Source organism: Octopus sinensis, linkage group LG11 (assembly GCF_006345805.1).
Source record: "Octopus sinensis linkage group LG11, ASM634580v1, whole genome shotgun sequence".
Taxonomy (NCBI): Eukaryota; Metazoa; Mollusca; class Cephalopoda; order Octopoda; family Octopodidae; genus Octopus; species Octopus sinensis.
In genome coordinates this window covers 20,306,195-20,322,251 of record NC_043007.1, presented here as the reverse complement: position 1 = coordinate 20,322,251, position 16,057 = coordinate 20,306,195, and the positions used below count along the sequence as shown (strand labels likewise).

The 16,057-nt window shown below is 39.7% G+C and overlaps 1 protein-coding gene across 2 annotated transcripts; it reads left to right on the top strand.

Annotated features, from left to right (window-relative positions):
• Positions 1 to 320: 320 nt before the first annotated feature.
• LOC115217135 (breast cancer metastasis-suppressor 1-like protein) lies at positions 321 to 16,047 on the top strand. Of its 2 annotated transcripts, XM_029786743.2 has the most exons (9): positions 321 to 534; positions 8,143 to 8,233; positions 8,844 to 8,971; positions 11,361 to 11,440; positions 12,260 to 12,356; positions 12,859 to 12,951; positions 13,083 to 13,147; positions 14,848 to 14,884; positions 15,480 to 16,047. In XM_029786743.2, exons 1-9 carry the CDS (start codon positions 336 to 338, stop codon positions 15,482 to 15,484), a joined length of 795 nt encoding a protein of 264 aa, XP_029642603.2. In that variant the 5' UTR covers positions 321 to 335; the 3' UTR covers positions 15,485 to 16,047. The 2 variants fall into 2 exon arrangements, with proteins under 2 accessions (XP_029642603.2, XP_036363070.1); XM_036507177.1 differs by lacking the exons at positions 14,848 to 14,884; positions 15,480 to 16,047 and having other exon boundaries at positions 13,083 to 13,255.
• The last annotated feature ends 10 nt before the right edge of the window (positions 16,048 to 16,057 follow it).

Genomic DNA, 16,057 nt, shown 5'->3' with positions numbered 1-16,057 from the left:
CTGTGTTTGTCCCTCCCCCCTTCAACATCGCTTGACAACCGATGCTGGTGTGGTTACGTCCCCGTAACTTAGCGGTTCGGCAAAAAAGGGAACCGATAGAATAAGTACTAGGCATCGAAAGAATAAGTCCTGGTGGGGAAGGGAAGGGAGGGGGGGTTCGATCTGCTCGACTAAAGGTTGGTGCTCCAGCATGGCCGCCGCAGTCAAACGACTGAAACTAGAAGAGTAAAGAGTGAAGAGCAAAGAGTGAAGAGTAAAGAGTGAAGAGTAAAGAGTGAAGAGTAAAGAGTAAGCGGTAGGAAGGGAAACAAAGGAAACGGAAGCTGTTGGTACGCATGCGCCTGACAAGTTGTCAGGAACCGAAGTCGATGAACGACGGCTCGGCTTGTGTTGTCATAGATCGTCTTTTCTCTAATTATAAGGCACGCGGACACACGATTATGGAACAGGTTAAGATGGAACAAGACACGGGGGAAAGCGATAAGAGTTCCGATGAAGATACCGAATCATCCGGTTCCGAGGAAGACAGCTCGGGTAAGAAACTTATTTACAAATGCTTTCTTACAAAACAGCGTTACTTAACTCCGAGGCATTTGGAGGAGAATCTGTTTGTTAATTTATTTGTAATGATTATTTTATGAGAAGGATTATTTTGTTATTGAAATATATATATATAAAAAAAAAAAATTAGGGTACCACTTGAGAAACAGTGGTCCCGGTGCGCGCACTCGCCTACTCGCGCATCCGCGCCAGCTAGTCACGACTAGTCGATCCTCACCTTGTGTTTTTGTGTGTTATTTACTTTGTTTAAAAAATTATTTACTTTATGTTTTTGTGTTTTATTTACTCTGTTTAGCGAAAATTATTTACTTTGCGTAAAAAAAATTATTTATTTTGTGTTTTATTTACTTTGTTAAGTCAGTCGTTCTAGGATCGACTACTCACGACTAGCTAGCGCGGATGCGCGAACGCGCGTGCGCGCACCGGGACCACTGTTCGCTAGTGGTACCGAAAAGGGTAAACTTTTGCTAAGGTTAAGCCGCAAAAAATCTCATTTTCCGACTGCATTATGTTTTTATTTTGATTTCGTTTGAAGAAAATTCGTTAATTTTTCAAAATAAATCCCGCAGCAAATAATTAGTTCCATTTGGCGCGCCATTCTCTCTTCTCTCTTCTTAAGTCTTTCAACGTGTTTCTTTACATTCTGCGTGTTTTATTAATAAAGCCTTTAATTTTTTGATCTCCGACCACCTTTCCTCGCGTAAATCTGCAACATTGCGACTTGTATAAAATCGAGGAAAACGTAGATTTGTTTATATTCGGATGACTGGCCTCTTGTTCGAAAATAAACAAAAAATTTCAGTTATACACGTTACAATTATTTTACCCCTGTTCCTCTTCTCTCATCCAGACTTTACTAATTGGAATTCCATGTTATAATATAGTAATTGTTTCAAACTTTGGTACAAGGCCAAACGTTTTAGCGGGAGAGGGTGTAGTCAATTACATCGATCTCAATACTTGACCGGTACCCGAGGTTGACTTTGCCTTTCATCCCTTCGGGATCGATAAATAAAGTACCAGTAATCGACTTAATCCCTTTGTCTGTCCTTGTTTGTCCCCTCTATGTTTAGCCCCTTGTGGGCAGTAAAGAAATACAGTTTATCAACCCAAATGAATAAAAGGCGAAGTTGTTGACTTTGGTGAAATTTGAACTCAGAATGTTAAGAACCGAAAGAAATGCCGTAAGCATTTTTTTCCGACGCTCTAACGATTCTACCACTTGGTATGCACACACACACGCACATACACGCACAGAGTATACCGATCCAAATGTGCCCCCCTCGAATTTGTTTCCTCATAACTTTCAGAAAAATGGACATTTTAAAACGAAATTTTCTACAAATACCTTTCAGATGCTATAGATTCCGATTATATTGGAATGTGTTATGTAAAAAGTTCTTGGATCGAAGAGAGAGAAGTTTCGGATGATTCACACGAGTCAACTTTATTTCCTCATAAATTCTTCAGTTGGGTTGCATCGTCTGTATTTATCCTTTCCGTACAGATCCAGTAATGCAATATAAGAAAATGGCATTGTTTCGATTAGAGATTACCAGTATTAAACTATTGACTTCTCCGTTCCGAATTCAAATTCATTTCACCGAGGAATTTTCTTTTCCCTCCTTTAGTGGGTGGGGGCAATAAAACGTTAAAAACATATGTATTAATTAGGTTGATGCAGGCATTACACACCATCTTCTAACTTATTCTATTCTGTTGTTGGTTGTAATTATAGTTCCACATACAAAGTTGTATGATTTAAGTAAAATAAAGGTACAGTTGCGCGCGCGCGTATATATATATATGTGTGTGTGTGTATTTATATATATACGCGCGCACAATTGTACCTTTCAGTAGCATCGACCCTTAAGTGGCAAATATACTTCACATTGTCGTGCAGCTACTGTTTATACCTCGTTCAGAGATTTATTATATATATATATATATATATATATATATATATATATATATATATATATATATATATATATATATGTGTGTGTGTGTGTGTATGTATTTTGTTTTGTCGAGTTAAATCGAAGGATTGCCAAAAAAAAAAAAAAAGGGGGCTGAATAGAATGGAAATTTATCGTAAACGATTACACACAACTTAGGTTGTTCCTAAGTCCCACATCAACAACCCTAACCGAGCAGGCCTTTGGTTATTTTTTTCGTATATTTATGACCAAAAGATTTTAGAGAGATTTGACCAGTTGCTATTTCTAAAAATTGTAGCAATCGATTACTTAACCATTTTTTGCCTATGGAACCCTTTGATTTCTATTTAATTCGGCGGTTGTGTGTGTGTGTGTAGGGGGGTGACTCGTAGCCATTCGATATATAAAAATTCCTATTATATTTTTATGATTATGTGTTATTAGGGATTGCATTAAAAATGCTTAAACATTTTGCGTGTTGTAGAAATATAACCAGTTTATTACATAAATTTTATCAACAAAATCTTCGGTTAAGAACTGTGGAGGATCGCTCGATGGTTTCAAAATTCCTTATTCAAATAGTATTCAGTTTCCTTTTTTTCTGTGTTCAAGGCGCGTTAATGTCGAATTTATGTTTTACAATCTCATTATCAATCAAATATGTACCGCTAAAGTAATGGGATAGATTTGATTAACTGTTCCCTCCCTCAGGATTACTTGAAAACGTGCCGTTCTTAGAATTATTATTAAGGTAGTAAATGACGAAATTGCTAGACCCCCACCTGCCAAACGCTTTGTAGTATTTAGTTATATCCTTTTTTTTTTTTGCATTCTATCCGAATAGGCGTAGGAGTGGCTGTGTGGTAATAGCTTGCTTACGAACCATATGGTTCCGGGTTCAGTCCCACTGCGTGACGCCTTGGGCAAATGTCTTCTACTATAGCGTCGGGCCGACCAAAGCCTTGTGAGTGGATTTGGTAGACGGAAACTGAAAGAAGCCCGTCGTATATATATGTATGTGTGTGTGTCTGTGTTTGTCCCCCCAACAACCGATGCTGGTATGTTTACGTCCCCGTAACTTAGCGGTTCGGCAAAAAGACACTGATAGAATAAGTACTAGGATTACAAAGAATAAGTCCTGAGGTCGATTTGCTTGACTAAAGGCGGTGCTTCAGCATGGCCGCAGTCAAATGAGTAAAGAGAATATCCCAGTCTTGTATCCTGCCTGGAGTCGATAAAATACGTAGTAGTGAAGTACTTGAGTCAACCACATTGATTGCGTGTCCTTCCCCATAATTTGTGTGCCTATAGTAATCATCATTGTTGTTCACCTCCAAGTCAGCCCTGACTGAACAGGGCTACGATTAGTGCATTACAGCATTGTTTAATATGTCACTCTCACAGGGGTCATTTGAGGTACTTTTGCTGCTATTTCTAGCAATCTCAATAACTCAGTAAAGGCTCCCTTATTGGTACATGACTAATCAAAGAATTTAGTTTGAATCCCTGTTCATTCTAGGTTTAAATTATATTGGGAATGTCTTGATTTTATTCATATTTCTCAAGTGCTGATTAAAAACTGGTACAGTAGTAAATTAAAGAAATAGTTGAATCTACAATTAGCCTTGTCTCTAGTCATATAGTCATAGACGCTATTAATACCCAGACAATAAAACATTATGCTAAATATGTTGCATTGAGACATTAATTTTGTTCTTCGCAGTTCCATATTCAAATCCACAGCTGACTTTGCCTTTTATCCTAAGTAGTTCAAATGCACAGATGTGGCAGAAACATTAGCACACTGGGCGAAATGCTTAGTGGTATTTCGTCTGCCGCTACGTTCTGAGTTCAAATTCCGCCGAGGTCGACTTTGCCTTTCATCCTTTCGGGTCGATTAAATAAGTACCAGTTATACACTGGGGTTGATATAATCGACTTAATCCGTTTGTCTGTCCTTGTTTGTCCCCTCTGTGTTTAGCCTCTTGTGGGTAATAAAGAAATAGGTATTTCATCTGCTGTTAGGTTTTGAGTTCAAATTCCGCCGAGGTTGACTTTGCCTTTCATCCTTTTGGGGTCGATAAATTAAGTACCAGTTACGCACTGGAGTTGATATAATCGACTTAATCCCTTTGTCTGTCCTTGTTTGTCCTCTCTGTGTTTAGCCCCTTGTGGGTAATAAAGAAATAGGTATTTCATCTGCCGTTAGGTTTTGAGTTCAAATTCCGCCGAGGTTGACTTTGCCTTTCATCCTTTCGGGGTCGATAAATTAAGTACCAGTTACGCACTGGGGTTGATATAATCGACTTAATCCGTTTGTCTGTCCTTGTTTGTTCCCTCTGTGTTTAGCCCCTTGTGGGTAGTAAAGAAATAGAAATAGGCATTTCGTCTGCCGCTACGTTTTGAGTTCAAATTCCACTGAGGTCGACTTTGCCTTTCATCCTTTCAGGGTTGATTAATTAAGTACCAGTTACGTACTGGAGTTGATATAATCGACTTAATCCCTTTGTCTGTCCTTGTTTAGCCTCTTGTGGGTAGTAAAGAAATAAATTATTTAGGAAGGAGAGAAACTGATAGTCAGATGGTGTGGTTTTCTGGATTTCAAAGTTGTGTGTCAACATAAATCAAGACCGTGTTGGTGAATGTGTGTATGTAATGATAATGGTGTACTTGTCCTCACTGACACCAAGGAGTAAAACAGGCATGGAAATGTTAGTATGGCAGAAGCACATTTTACTGGTGTTTTTATACATGTGAATGTGAACAGATGGTCAATACAAGATGGTGCAGGACATATATTTATCATATTGTCTAAATAAATTGAAGGAATAGGACAGCAAGCGATAGTGTCATAAACCATTTAGTGACAGATTTGTTTCATAATAGCTTCAGCAAACAAATGTTAAGGCCACCATTCTAAGCAACGGATGAAGCTAAATAAAATGTCAGTAATCTTGAACAGTGAAATTTATTCCATGACTGAGTTCTGATATATTCAAAAGAAGAATAAGCAATCGATCTCTTTATATTGCTCCCGTTACCAGCGTTGCCTTACTGGCACTTGAGCCCTGTGCTAGTTGGGTATTAAGAGCACCATCCGAGCGTGATCGCTGGCCTCTGTGCCGGTGGCATGTAAAAGACACCATTCAAGCGTGATCATTGCCAGAGCGGCTATCTGGCCTCTGTGCCAGTGGCACTTAAAAGACACCATTTGAGCGTGATCGTTACCAGCTTCGCCTTACTGGGACTCAAGCCTCGTGCTAGTAGGGTATTAAGAGTACCATCCGAGCGTGATCATTGCTAGAGCGGCTATCTGACCTCTGCTGGTGGCACGTAAAAGACACCATTCGAGTGTAATCATTGACAGAGTGGCTAACTGGCCTCTGTGCCAGTGGCACGTAAAAGACACCATTTGAGTGTGATCGTTACCAGCGTTGCCTTATTGGCACTCGAGCCCTGTGCTAGTAGGGTATTAAGAGCACCATCCAAGTGTGATCATTGCCAGAGCGGATAACCGGTTTCCGTGCCAGTGGCACTTAAAAGGCACCATTCAAGTGTGATTGTTACCAGCGTCGCCTTACTGACACTTGAGCCCCGTGCTAGTTGGGTATTAAGAGCACCATCTGAGCGTGATCGTTGCCAGAGCGGCTATCTGGCCTCTGTGCCGGTGGCACGTAAAAGACACCATTTGAGCGTGATCGTTACCAGCATCGCCTTACTGGCACCTCTGCCGGTGGCATATGTAAAAAGATTCAAGTGAGGTCGTTGCCAGTACTGCTTGGCTGGCCCTGTGCCAGTGGCACGTAGAAGCACCCACTACACTCTCAGAGTTGTTGGCGTTAGGAAGGGCATCCAGCTGTAGAAACTCTGCCAGATCATGTCTGAAGCCTGGTGCAGCCATATGGTTCGCCAGCCCTCAGTCAATCGTCCAACCCATGCTCGCATGAAAAGCGGACGTTAAACGATGATGCTGATGACCATGGCCAAATGCTACCTACCACAGCCTTACACATGTGCATGTGTCTATGTGAATATAAGGTTCGTTTTGTTTACTGCACAGCCCTGTCTTCTGCCCCATTATACAGCACCTGGGGCAAATGTCCTCCACTATAATGTTGGGCTGATAATGCTTAGCAAGGGCAGAAATGCTTTGTGAAAAGATAGATTTTCTAAGAACAGTTCAGCTTCTTATAGTCTTAGAAACATATCACCATGAATATTTTGCAGTATGAACTGGAAAGAAACAAGACTGTTTAACTCTTTCATTAACAACCTGGCTGAAACCGGCTCTGAGTACAAATGTCTTGTTTTCATAAGTTTTGAATTAAAATCTTCCACTAAACCTTAGTCACGATTTATGTTCCTAACACTAGCTGAATAATAACCAAGTTATTTTACTAAATTCTTTGTTATATTTAAAGTAATTGAGAGAAACTCAGAGCATCTCAAAATAAATACTGTAATGAAAGGGTTAAAAAGGAAAATAATCAGCAGAAGACATAAGAGGAGACCTCAATGTGGTCACTCTATATGCTAGAAATGACAGCCTAAATTTCCATCAATCCACACCCTTCCAGTTGCTTCTCATGTGCATCTGCCCAAATGTAGAGGTGCATTTAACCCTTTTGATATCAACCTACCTGAAACCTTCTCTGGCTCTGCAGTACAAATGTCTTGTTTTCATAAGTTTTCAATAAAAATCTTCTGCCAAACCTTAGTCACAATTTATGTTCCTAACTTAATGATAACGAAATTATGTTACTAAATTCTTTGTAATAGTTAAAATTAATTGAAAGAAACACTGAGCATCCCAAAATAAATACAGTAACGAAAGGGTTAAATACAAATATTGCTTTAGTTGTTAGTAAAGATGGATATAGCATTTCAGACACCTGCAGTTTGCCTGAGAGAGAAAGTGACACAGTCATTTCATTTGTAGGCTAGACATTTATATACTTGTAACCAAAGTAACAATACAATTTAGTCTCTCACTTCCTTACTGCAATTTAACTTCTTGAACTCTTTCACAAACTCTCCTCAAGACTGTGTTGCCAGCCTAGACTGTCCCCTATTTTTTCAGATTCCAGATTCTACCCCATTTCTTAATTGCTGAGCTTGTCTATTTTTAAGCTTTTAATTGTATCATCTTTTTAACTGGTTATGTTGTTGGCACCAGATTTACTCTGATTAAGTAGACCTATGATCTAAAGTGTTCTCATCATCATCGTTTAATGTTTGCTTTCCATGCTAGCATGGGTTGTACGATTTTGACTGAGGGCTGGCGAACCAGATGGCTGCACCAGGCTCCAATCTTGATCTGGCAGAGTTTCTACAGCTGGATGCCCTTCCTAATGCCAACTACTCCGAGAGTGTAGTGGGTGCTTTTTACATGCCACCAGCACGGGGCCAGTCAGGCGGTACTGGCAACGATCTTTGCTCGAATCTTTTTACACATGTTCTATCCTACATTTTTAAAATCCACTTTTGAGCATTTAGGATTACATTACCTAATGGGTCCTTTCTTTTTTCAAAATGGTGGAGGTGTGATTTCTAAGAAGTTAGGAGTCACTAACACTTATTTTGTGATCTGACTTTACTCCTATTTACCTTGTTTAACTTTACACTTTGCTTTCTTCAATAGAAATTGATGAAGAAGAATCAGAAAGACGGCGTGCAGAATGTCTTGAAGACATGGCAACATTAGAACATCAATTTTCAGCTTTAAAAGAACGGTAAGTCTTCATTTCTCACAGTAGCTGTTCATGTTCAGTTGTCATCATCATCATCGTTTAACGTCTGCTTTCCATGCTAGCATGGGTTGGACGATTTGACTGAGGGCTGGTGAACCAGATGGCTGCACCAGGCTCCAATCTGATCTGGCAGAGTTTCTACAGCTGGATGCCCTTCCTAACGCCAACCACTCCGAGAGTGTAGTGGGTGCTTTTTATGTGCCACTGGTACGAAGACCAGTCAGGCGGTACTGGCAACGGCCACGCTCAAATGGTGCTTTTTATGTGCCACCTGTACAGGGGCCAGTCCAGCGGCACTGGCAACGACCTCGCTCGACTGTTTTTTTTCAAACATTGCAAATCTCTATCTTTTACTTGTTTCAGTCAAACATTGGACCGTGGCCTTCAAACGATGTTTTCAGGTTTTTGTTTCTTTTTGACCAGGAATAAAGACTTTCTAATTTAATGTTAATTACATCATAATGCTTCAAATAATGAGTGAAAACACAGTTTTGCTTCTTGCACCTTTCATGCATTTACCTTTTATTACAGGTAAAATGTTTATCCTTCTTTCAGGAGGTAATTTATAACGTGGCTGTCTTTCTAATTTCAGGTTATATGAGGAAAGGGTAAAACAAGTTGATGAAAAACTAGAAGAAATTCGTGCAGGTAAAGCACAGGATTATTGGCGTCCATTAGCTCAGTTGGAAGAAAATATGACAATACGAATACAAGTAGCAGGTGGAGTGCTTTTGCTTTTCTTTGACTTGTCTTGGTTACTTTTAATTGCTTTGTAATTTTCTCCCATGATAGTAGCATCTTTAACTTCACCATTAAAAATCATCAAAGCAGTAAAGAATTAACGCTATTTCTACCCTCCAAAGAACTTCACAATAAACTTGGCAACTGATTCTAAAGTTCTTGTTACTCTTCCTTGTTACTCTTCCTTGTTACCTGCATCTTCTTCATGTACAAGGAATTTGATCTTAGCTTTTCTAAAGTAAGCTTTCCTCATTCCAATCATATCACAGTTTTTAGGCAGTGAACTAGCAGAATCGTTAGCATACCCGACACAGCAGCCATATTCCTACCGCTCTATGTCATGCTGGTGAGACCCATATTGGAGTACGGGATTCAAGCCTCTACTCCTTATCTCCTCAAAGACATACAGCATCTCGAAAGAGTCCAGAAGCTGGCTACCCGCATGGTTCTTGGTCTCAAGCATTTGTCTTATGAAGGAAGGCTGAAGACACTCGACCTTTATTCTCTAGAAAAACGACGAGGCTGTGGTGATCTCATTCTCGCTCACAACATCATTAACGGAAAGTGTAACCTCTCGAAAGAGCTGTTCTTCACGCTCCAGGGCGTCGGCTGCGGGGTCACTCCGTAAAGCTCTATCTGCGACGATTTCATCTCAATCGAAGGAGAGGGGCTTTCTCCGTCCGGGTTGCAGATCCATGGAATAAGTTGCTGGACGAGATAGTGAGGATGCCGACAACTGCTCGGTTCAAAGACTCTCTTGACCAGAAATGGCCTGAACTCTTTGCATGAACACCCTTTGCATGCTGTACATAATGCCATGTCCACCTACATGGCCTTGCTTTTGCTTTTTGAGCCAAAAAATTAACTTAACTACACTCGCGGAGTGGTTGGCGTTAGGAAGGGCATCCAGCCGTAGAAACACTGCCAGATCTGACTGGGCCTGACGAAGCCTTCCAGCTTCACAGACCCCAGTTGACCCGTCCAACCCATGCTAGCATGGAAAACGGACGCTAAACGATGATGATGATGATAACTTAACTTAAAATGCTTAGTGGTATTTCTTCTGGCGAGCTTGCAGAAATGTTAGCACACTGGGCGAAATGCTTAGCGGTATTTTGTCTGCTGCTACGTTCTGAGTTCAAATTCTGCCGAGGCCAACTTTGCCTTTCATCCTTTCAGGGTTGATTAAATAAGTACCAGTTACGCACTGGGGTCAATATAATCGACTTAATCAGGTTGTCTGTCCTTGTTTGTCCCCTCTATGTTTAGCCCCTTGTGGGCAATAAAGAAATAGGTATTTCTTCTGGCTTTACAGTCTGAGTTCAAATACTACCACAGTCGACTTTGCCTTTCATCCTTCCAGGGTTGATGAAACAAAGCACAAACTGAGCACTTGGGTCGACATAATAAACTTGTCTGTTCCCCCTAAAATTGCTGGCCTTGTGCCAATATTTGAAATTATAATTATTTTTATGAATACATCACCATCATCATTGTTTAACGCCTGTTTTCCATGCTGGCATGGGTTGGATAGTTCGACTGGGGTCTGGGAAGCCAGGAGGCTGCACCAGGTTCCAATCTGATCTGGCAGTGATTCTACAGCTGGATGCCCTTCCTAATGCCAACCACTCCGAGAGTGTATTGGGTGCTTTTTACGTGCCACCGGCACAGGGACCAGAGGGAGCTGGCATCGACCACATTTGGATGGTGCTTTTTATGTACCACCGGCATGGGAGCCACTTGAGGCAGTGCTGGCATCAGTCACATTCGGATGGCGCTTTTTACACGTACTATAAAATATAATCGTGAATATTATTTTTTCTATTGACATTTTAATTTGTTCCTATATGCTGATTTCAAAAATTGTGGGGGATCTTTTTGGTTTGAACAGCAGTTTTTAACATAATTTCTAGGTAACTAAAAAATTTAAAACTTCGTATACTGGTAGAATGTGTTTATAAAACATCTTTTTCTCTTGGCTTTATTGAGAAAATTCTATAGTTTGTATGATATTTGTTGTTTTTTTTCTTCAATTTCTGCAATTTCAACCAATCACTGACATCTGTTGAGGTAAAAATAACATTGTGTGCCGTATGAATATGTCCCTCGTTTAAGAAACAGATTGGGTTTATTTACATTTGTGAAGAAAAAAAGATATCCTTCCCCCAACCCCTAAAACAGATTGAAATGCAATAGATCGATACTAGGGTCATAATTATGGGTGACAATTTCATATGACACCGCTAGAAAAAACTGCCGTTCAAACCGAAAAGATCCAATTGTGGCACTTTATTTTTCTATACAATTTTAATTTGCTATGGGAGTCTTACGAAATTTCATGTCCCCTTTCTCTCTCTCTCTCTTTCAGGTATTTTGAAAGAGCTTCGATTACAGTCAATTCAGTGTAAATTTGAAAGTGAAGAGGTGGCTGCAAGACAGAACATGGAAGTAAGTATTGTCTTCTGTTGAGTTTTACTTCACCTTTTACTTGTTTCACTCATTGGAGTGCGACCAAGCTGGAGCAGTGCCTGAAAGGGTTTCGTCAAACAAATGACCTCAGTACATATTTTTTAAGCCAGTTATTTATTCTCTCAGTTGCTTTTGTCAAGCTGCTGTGTTATTGGGATGTAAACAAACCAACATTCCTTGTCAAATGGTTAGTTGGTGGGTGGGAACAAACACACCGGCACACACATGGACGTGTGTGAGTGTGCGTATATATATATATATATATACGCAAACTCACACATATAAGTGTATACATGTACACACACACATACATACATTCACAACAGGCTACCTCACAGTTTCTGTCTATCAAATTCACTCACAAGGCATTGGTTGGCCCAGGGACTATAGCAGAAGGGTGGCAAGCTGGCAGAATCGTTAGCAATGTGGGCGAAATGCTTAGCAGTATTTTGTCTGCCTTTACGTTCTGAGTTCAAATTCCGCCGAGGTCAGCTTTGCCTTTCATCCTTTCGGGGTCGATTAAATAAGCACCAGTTACACACTGGGGGTCGATGTAATCAACTTAATCCCTTCGTCTGTCCTTGTTTGTTTTGTTCCCTCTATGTTTAGCCCCCTGTAGACAATAAAGAAATAACTATAGCAGAAGACACTTGACCAAGGTGCCACACAGTGGGACTGAACCTAAACCCACATGGTTGCAAAGAGAGCTTATTGACCTCACAACACATCTTTTGAGAATTTGCTTTAGTTCTTATAATGAACACTGTTTTTTATTTTTTTTCCCCTGTCTTTTTCCAGAGTGACAAAATAATATTGTATGATACAGTAAAACAGGAACTGGAAGACAGAATACGAAGATTAGAAGAAGACCGACATAATATTGATATTTCATCAGGTAAATATCGAATTTGTAAGACAATATTGTATTTGTTATATTTAAGCCAAAAGAATTGTATCAACTTTAATGACTTTGGTTTTGAATGAATAACTTGTTCTATCGTTTACTTGTTTAATTCATTGGACTGCAGTTGTACTGGGGCACTGATTAAATTGACCCCAGTACTTATTCTTTCTTCGTGATGGTGGAGGTCATACACATACATTCACACATGCACGCACATGATAATGATGGTAATAACGACTGTCCATTCGTCCAAGGAAGATCATGCACTCAAATTCATACTTTTACACTTGTGGCTGTGTTGGTGACCGATGATCCCAACCCTTGACAAACACACACACATGCAAATATTGTGGGCCAAGCTTCCCCCATTCACTGCACTGATGGTGTGTTTTCAAACAGCTCATTTCAAATTCCCCATTAGAAATGTGTTTTTTTTTTTTTCAAAAACACTCTTTCCTTTTAACACTGTTAATTTTTGTCTTTTTACTTTTAGATTTATGGAATGAGAGTCAAAGCCTCCGGCGGGGCAAGAAGAAACAAGACCCCCTGAACCCTGAGCGGCGTCGGAAGCCTGTAACAGTAACAGGTATTTACAATTTTGTCTGCCTATGGATTAGGGCTTACTCAAACTTATTCGGTTGTTTCCAGTCGATAATTTACAGTTTTCCTATCATATTTATTTTGAGCACTTTTAAACCTAATTATTATATTTTTTAGGTCCATACATTGTTTATATGTTGCGAGATGTTGATATCATAGAAGACTGGACACATATAAAAAAGGTAAGATTTGTTGGGGTTTTTTTTTTCCTTTTTTACTTTTGGTTCACATTACTCTTGAAATGTGTCACTGATAAGTTGTTCAAATTTAACTGAAGTTTATTTTTTCATTAATAAAAAATATTGGTTATTTCATGTTGGTCATCATCATCGTTTAATGTCCACTTTCCATGCTAGCATGGGTTGGACTATTTGAGTGGTGAACCAGATGGCTGCACCAGGCTCCAATCTTGATTTGGCAGTGTTTCTACAGCTGGATGCCCTTCCTAATGCCAACCACTCCGAGAGTGTAGTGGGTGCTTTTATGTGCCACCGGCATGACGGCCAGTTAGACTGTACTGGCAACGGTCATGGAAAATTTTTTTTTACGCGACACCTGCACACTGGCACAAGTGCCAATAAGGCGACGCTCGTAACAATCACGCTGAAATGGGTTTTTTTATGTGCCACTGGCACAAACGTCAGCTGTTCTGGCAACAATCATGCTCGGATGGTGCTCTTAGTGCTCCATTAGCACGAATGCCAGTCATCGAATTCGATTTTGATTTCGATTTCACTTGCCTCAACAGGTCTTCGCAAGCAGTGTCCAATGAAGGTAAGGTACACATAAGTGGGCTGGTTACACCCCTGGCTTAGGCCACACGGTTATGGTCTCACTTGGCTTGCCGGGTCTTCTCAAGCACAGCATATTTCCAAAGGTCTCGGTCACTGGTCATTTCTTTGGTGAGGCCTAATGTTCGAAGGTCGTGCTTCACTACATCCCAGGTCTTCCTGGGTCTACCTCTTCCACAGGTTCCCTCAACTGCTAGGGTGTGGCACTTTTTCACACAGCTATCCTGGCCACATGACCATACCAGCACGGAAAAAAAAACCATTATTGGTTTCTCTTCTGTGGAATAATTGTTTGCAAGAATTATTCTATGTATAATATGGCTCAAGATAATAACTATTGTACTTAATAAACAATAGGATTCTTGAAACTTGTTTAAAAATGAATTTTACCTTCATTTGTCAAGTTAACTACTTAATCACTAACTTGCCTTCTGGGTGCCAAGTCCACCCTGCTGTAGGCATTCAGGTCTTAGTCATTAGCCCGAGAGATAACTTGTACCAGTCTCAAAGGTTCTAAAAAGATTCGTGGATGCTGTCCATTCTTGCCTGAGCCTTTAAAAAAATTAAAGGCTAAGGCTGTATTTGAGAGGCGAACATCAACTCCTGAGTTAAACTAAGTATAAAGTACTAAATATACTCATTATAGGTGCAGGAGTGGGTGTGTGGTAAGTAGCTTGCTTACCAACCACATGGTTCCGGGTTCAGTCCCACTGCGTGGCATCTTGGGCAAGTGTATTCTGCTATAGCCTTGGGCTGACCAATGCCTTGTGAGTGGATTTGGTAGACGGAAACTGAAAGAAGCCTGTAATGTATATATATATGTTTGTGTGTTTGTCCCCCTAGCATTGCTTGACAACCGATGCTGGTGTGTTTACGTCCCCGTCACTTAGCGGTTCGGCAAAAGAGACCGATAGAATAAGTACTGGGCTTACAAAGAATAAGCCCTGGGGTCGATTTGTTCGACTAAAGGCGGTGCCCCAGCATGGCCGCAGTCAAATGACTGAAGCAAGTAAAAGAGTAAAGAGTATATGAATATTCTCTCAGTTATTTGTCAGATTTTATTGCTTTGTATAACTTCCTTATATTTATAGGCATTAAAACAACAGAGCCAGAAAAGAAAATCTGAGTGTAAGCATTTCTCTCTTTTCAATATCTTCTGATTTTTCTGTAACTAGTGGTTCATTAATTTGTAACAATGCTTCAAACAAATCCATATATATTTATAATATCAGTTGGCAATATCATTAACTAGCAGTATCGCCCGGCGTTGCTCGGGTTTGTTTCGACCCTTTACAATTGGAATTTTTTGAAAAGTAAAAATTTTGCATTATGTAGCTTTATATTCTCTTTAAGTGAACATTTTTCTGGTTGAAATACACCAAAAAATGGCGACACAGCAGTAAAAAAATCGTAAAAAATAGGGATTTTCATAGAAAAAAGCACCTTTTTGATGTAAATAATTTTTGGTGTTAACATGGTCCAATTTGAATTTTTTCTTCTACGGAAGGAAGAGCAAGCCTTCTTCTATCATACTCTCAATTTTGGTCAACTTGCGCCGCAGGGTCTCGGAGGAGATCGTATTAGTTGAAGGCTACCAAACCTGCCATACACAGACAACTTCAGCTTTATATATATATATAGAGAGATTTCAATTAAAATTAGTTAAATGAACTGATTTGGCATGTTATGTTGAATTAAAATGCTGTTTCCTTCTTCATTTCAGTTTGACTCTTGTGAATTCTTAGTGGAAAATTTCCTGGAATCCCTAATCTGTGATCTCCATGATGTTAGATTTTGGAACTTTTTCAGACTATCAAATAATACTATTCTTGCTACTTGGAAGACTTAATACCTCTTTCCCGGTAGATATAGTATTTTAATTCATTCATGGACAAATCATCTTCATTGAAATATATATATATTTTATTATTATGAAATATACCTCCCTATCTCTCCTATTGGTGTGTCACCGATGGATTGATAATGAGAAAAATGAAAGAAAAAGAAACAACGTTGCTATTGGTGAGCTTGAAGAAGGTCAAAACAGCGAAGGAACCAGAGCGTTTTAGTTGAGTTGCTTTGGTTGTTATAATAGACAGGAAAATATTTCATCTGCCAGTGGAAGACGAATTTGCCACCAGTATCGGTACAAGCATTTCATTGATTTTGGTGTTGGCCTCCTATCTCTTCTACAAATGCATTGACGGCTTAAGGGCAAATAAAACAAAATACGCTCAATGTGTTATATTTGTTCAGAGACTTTCACTTATACGTAAATGCATCTTTTTTTTTTTTTCTTTT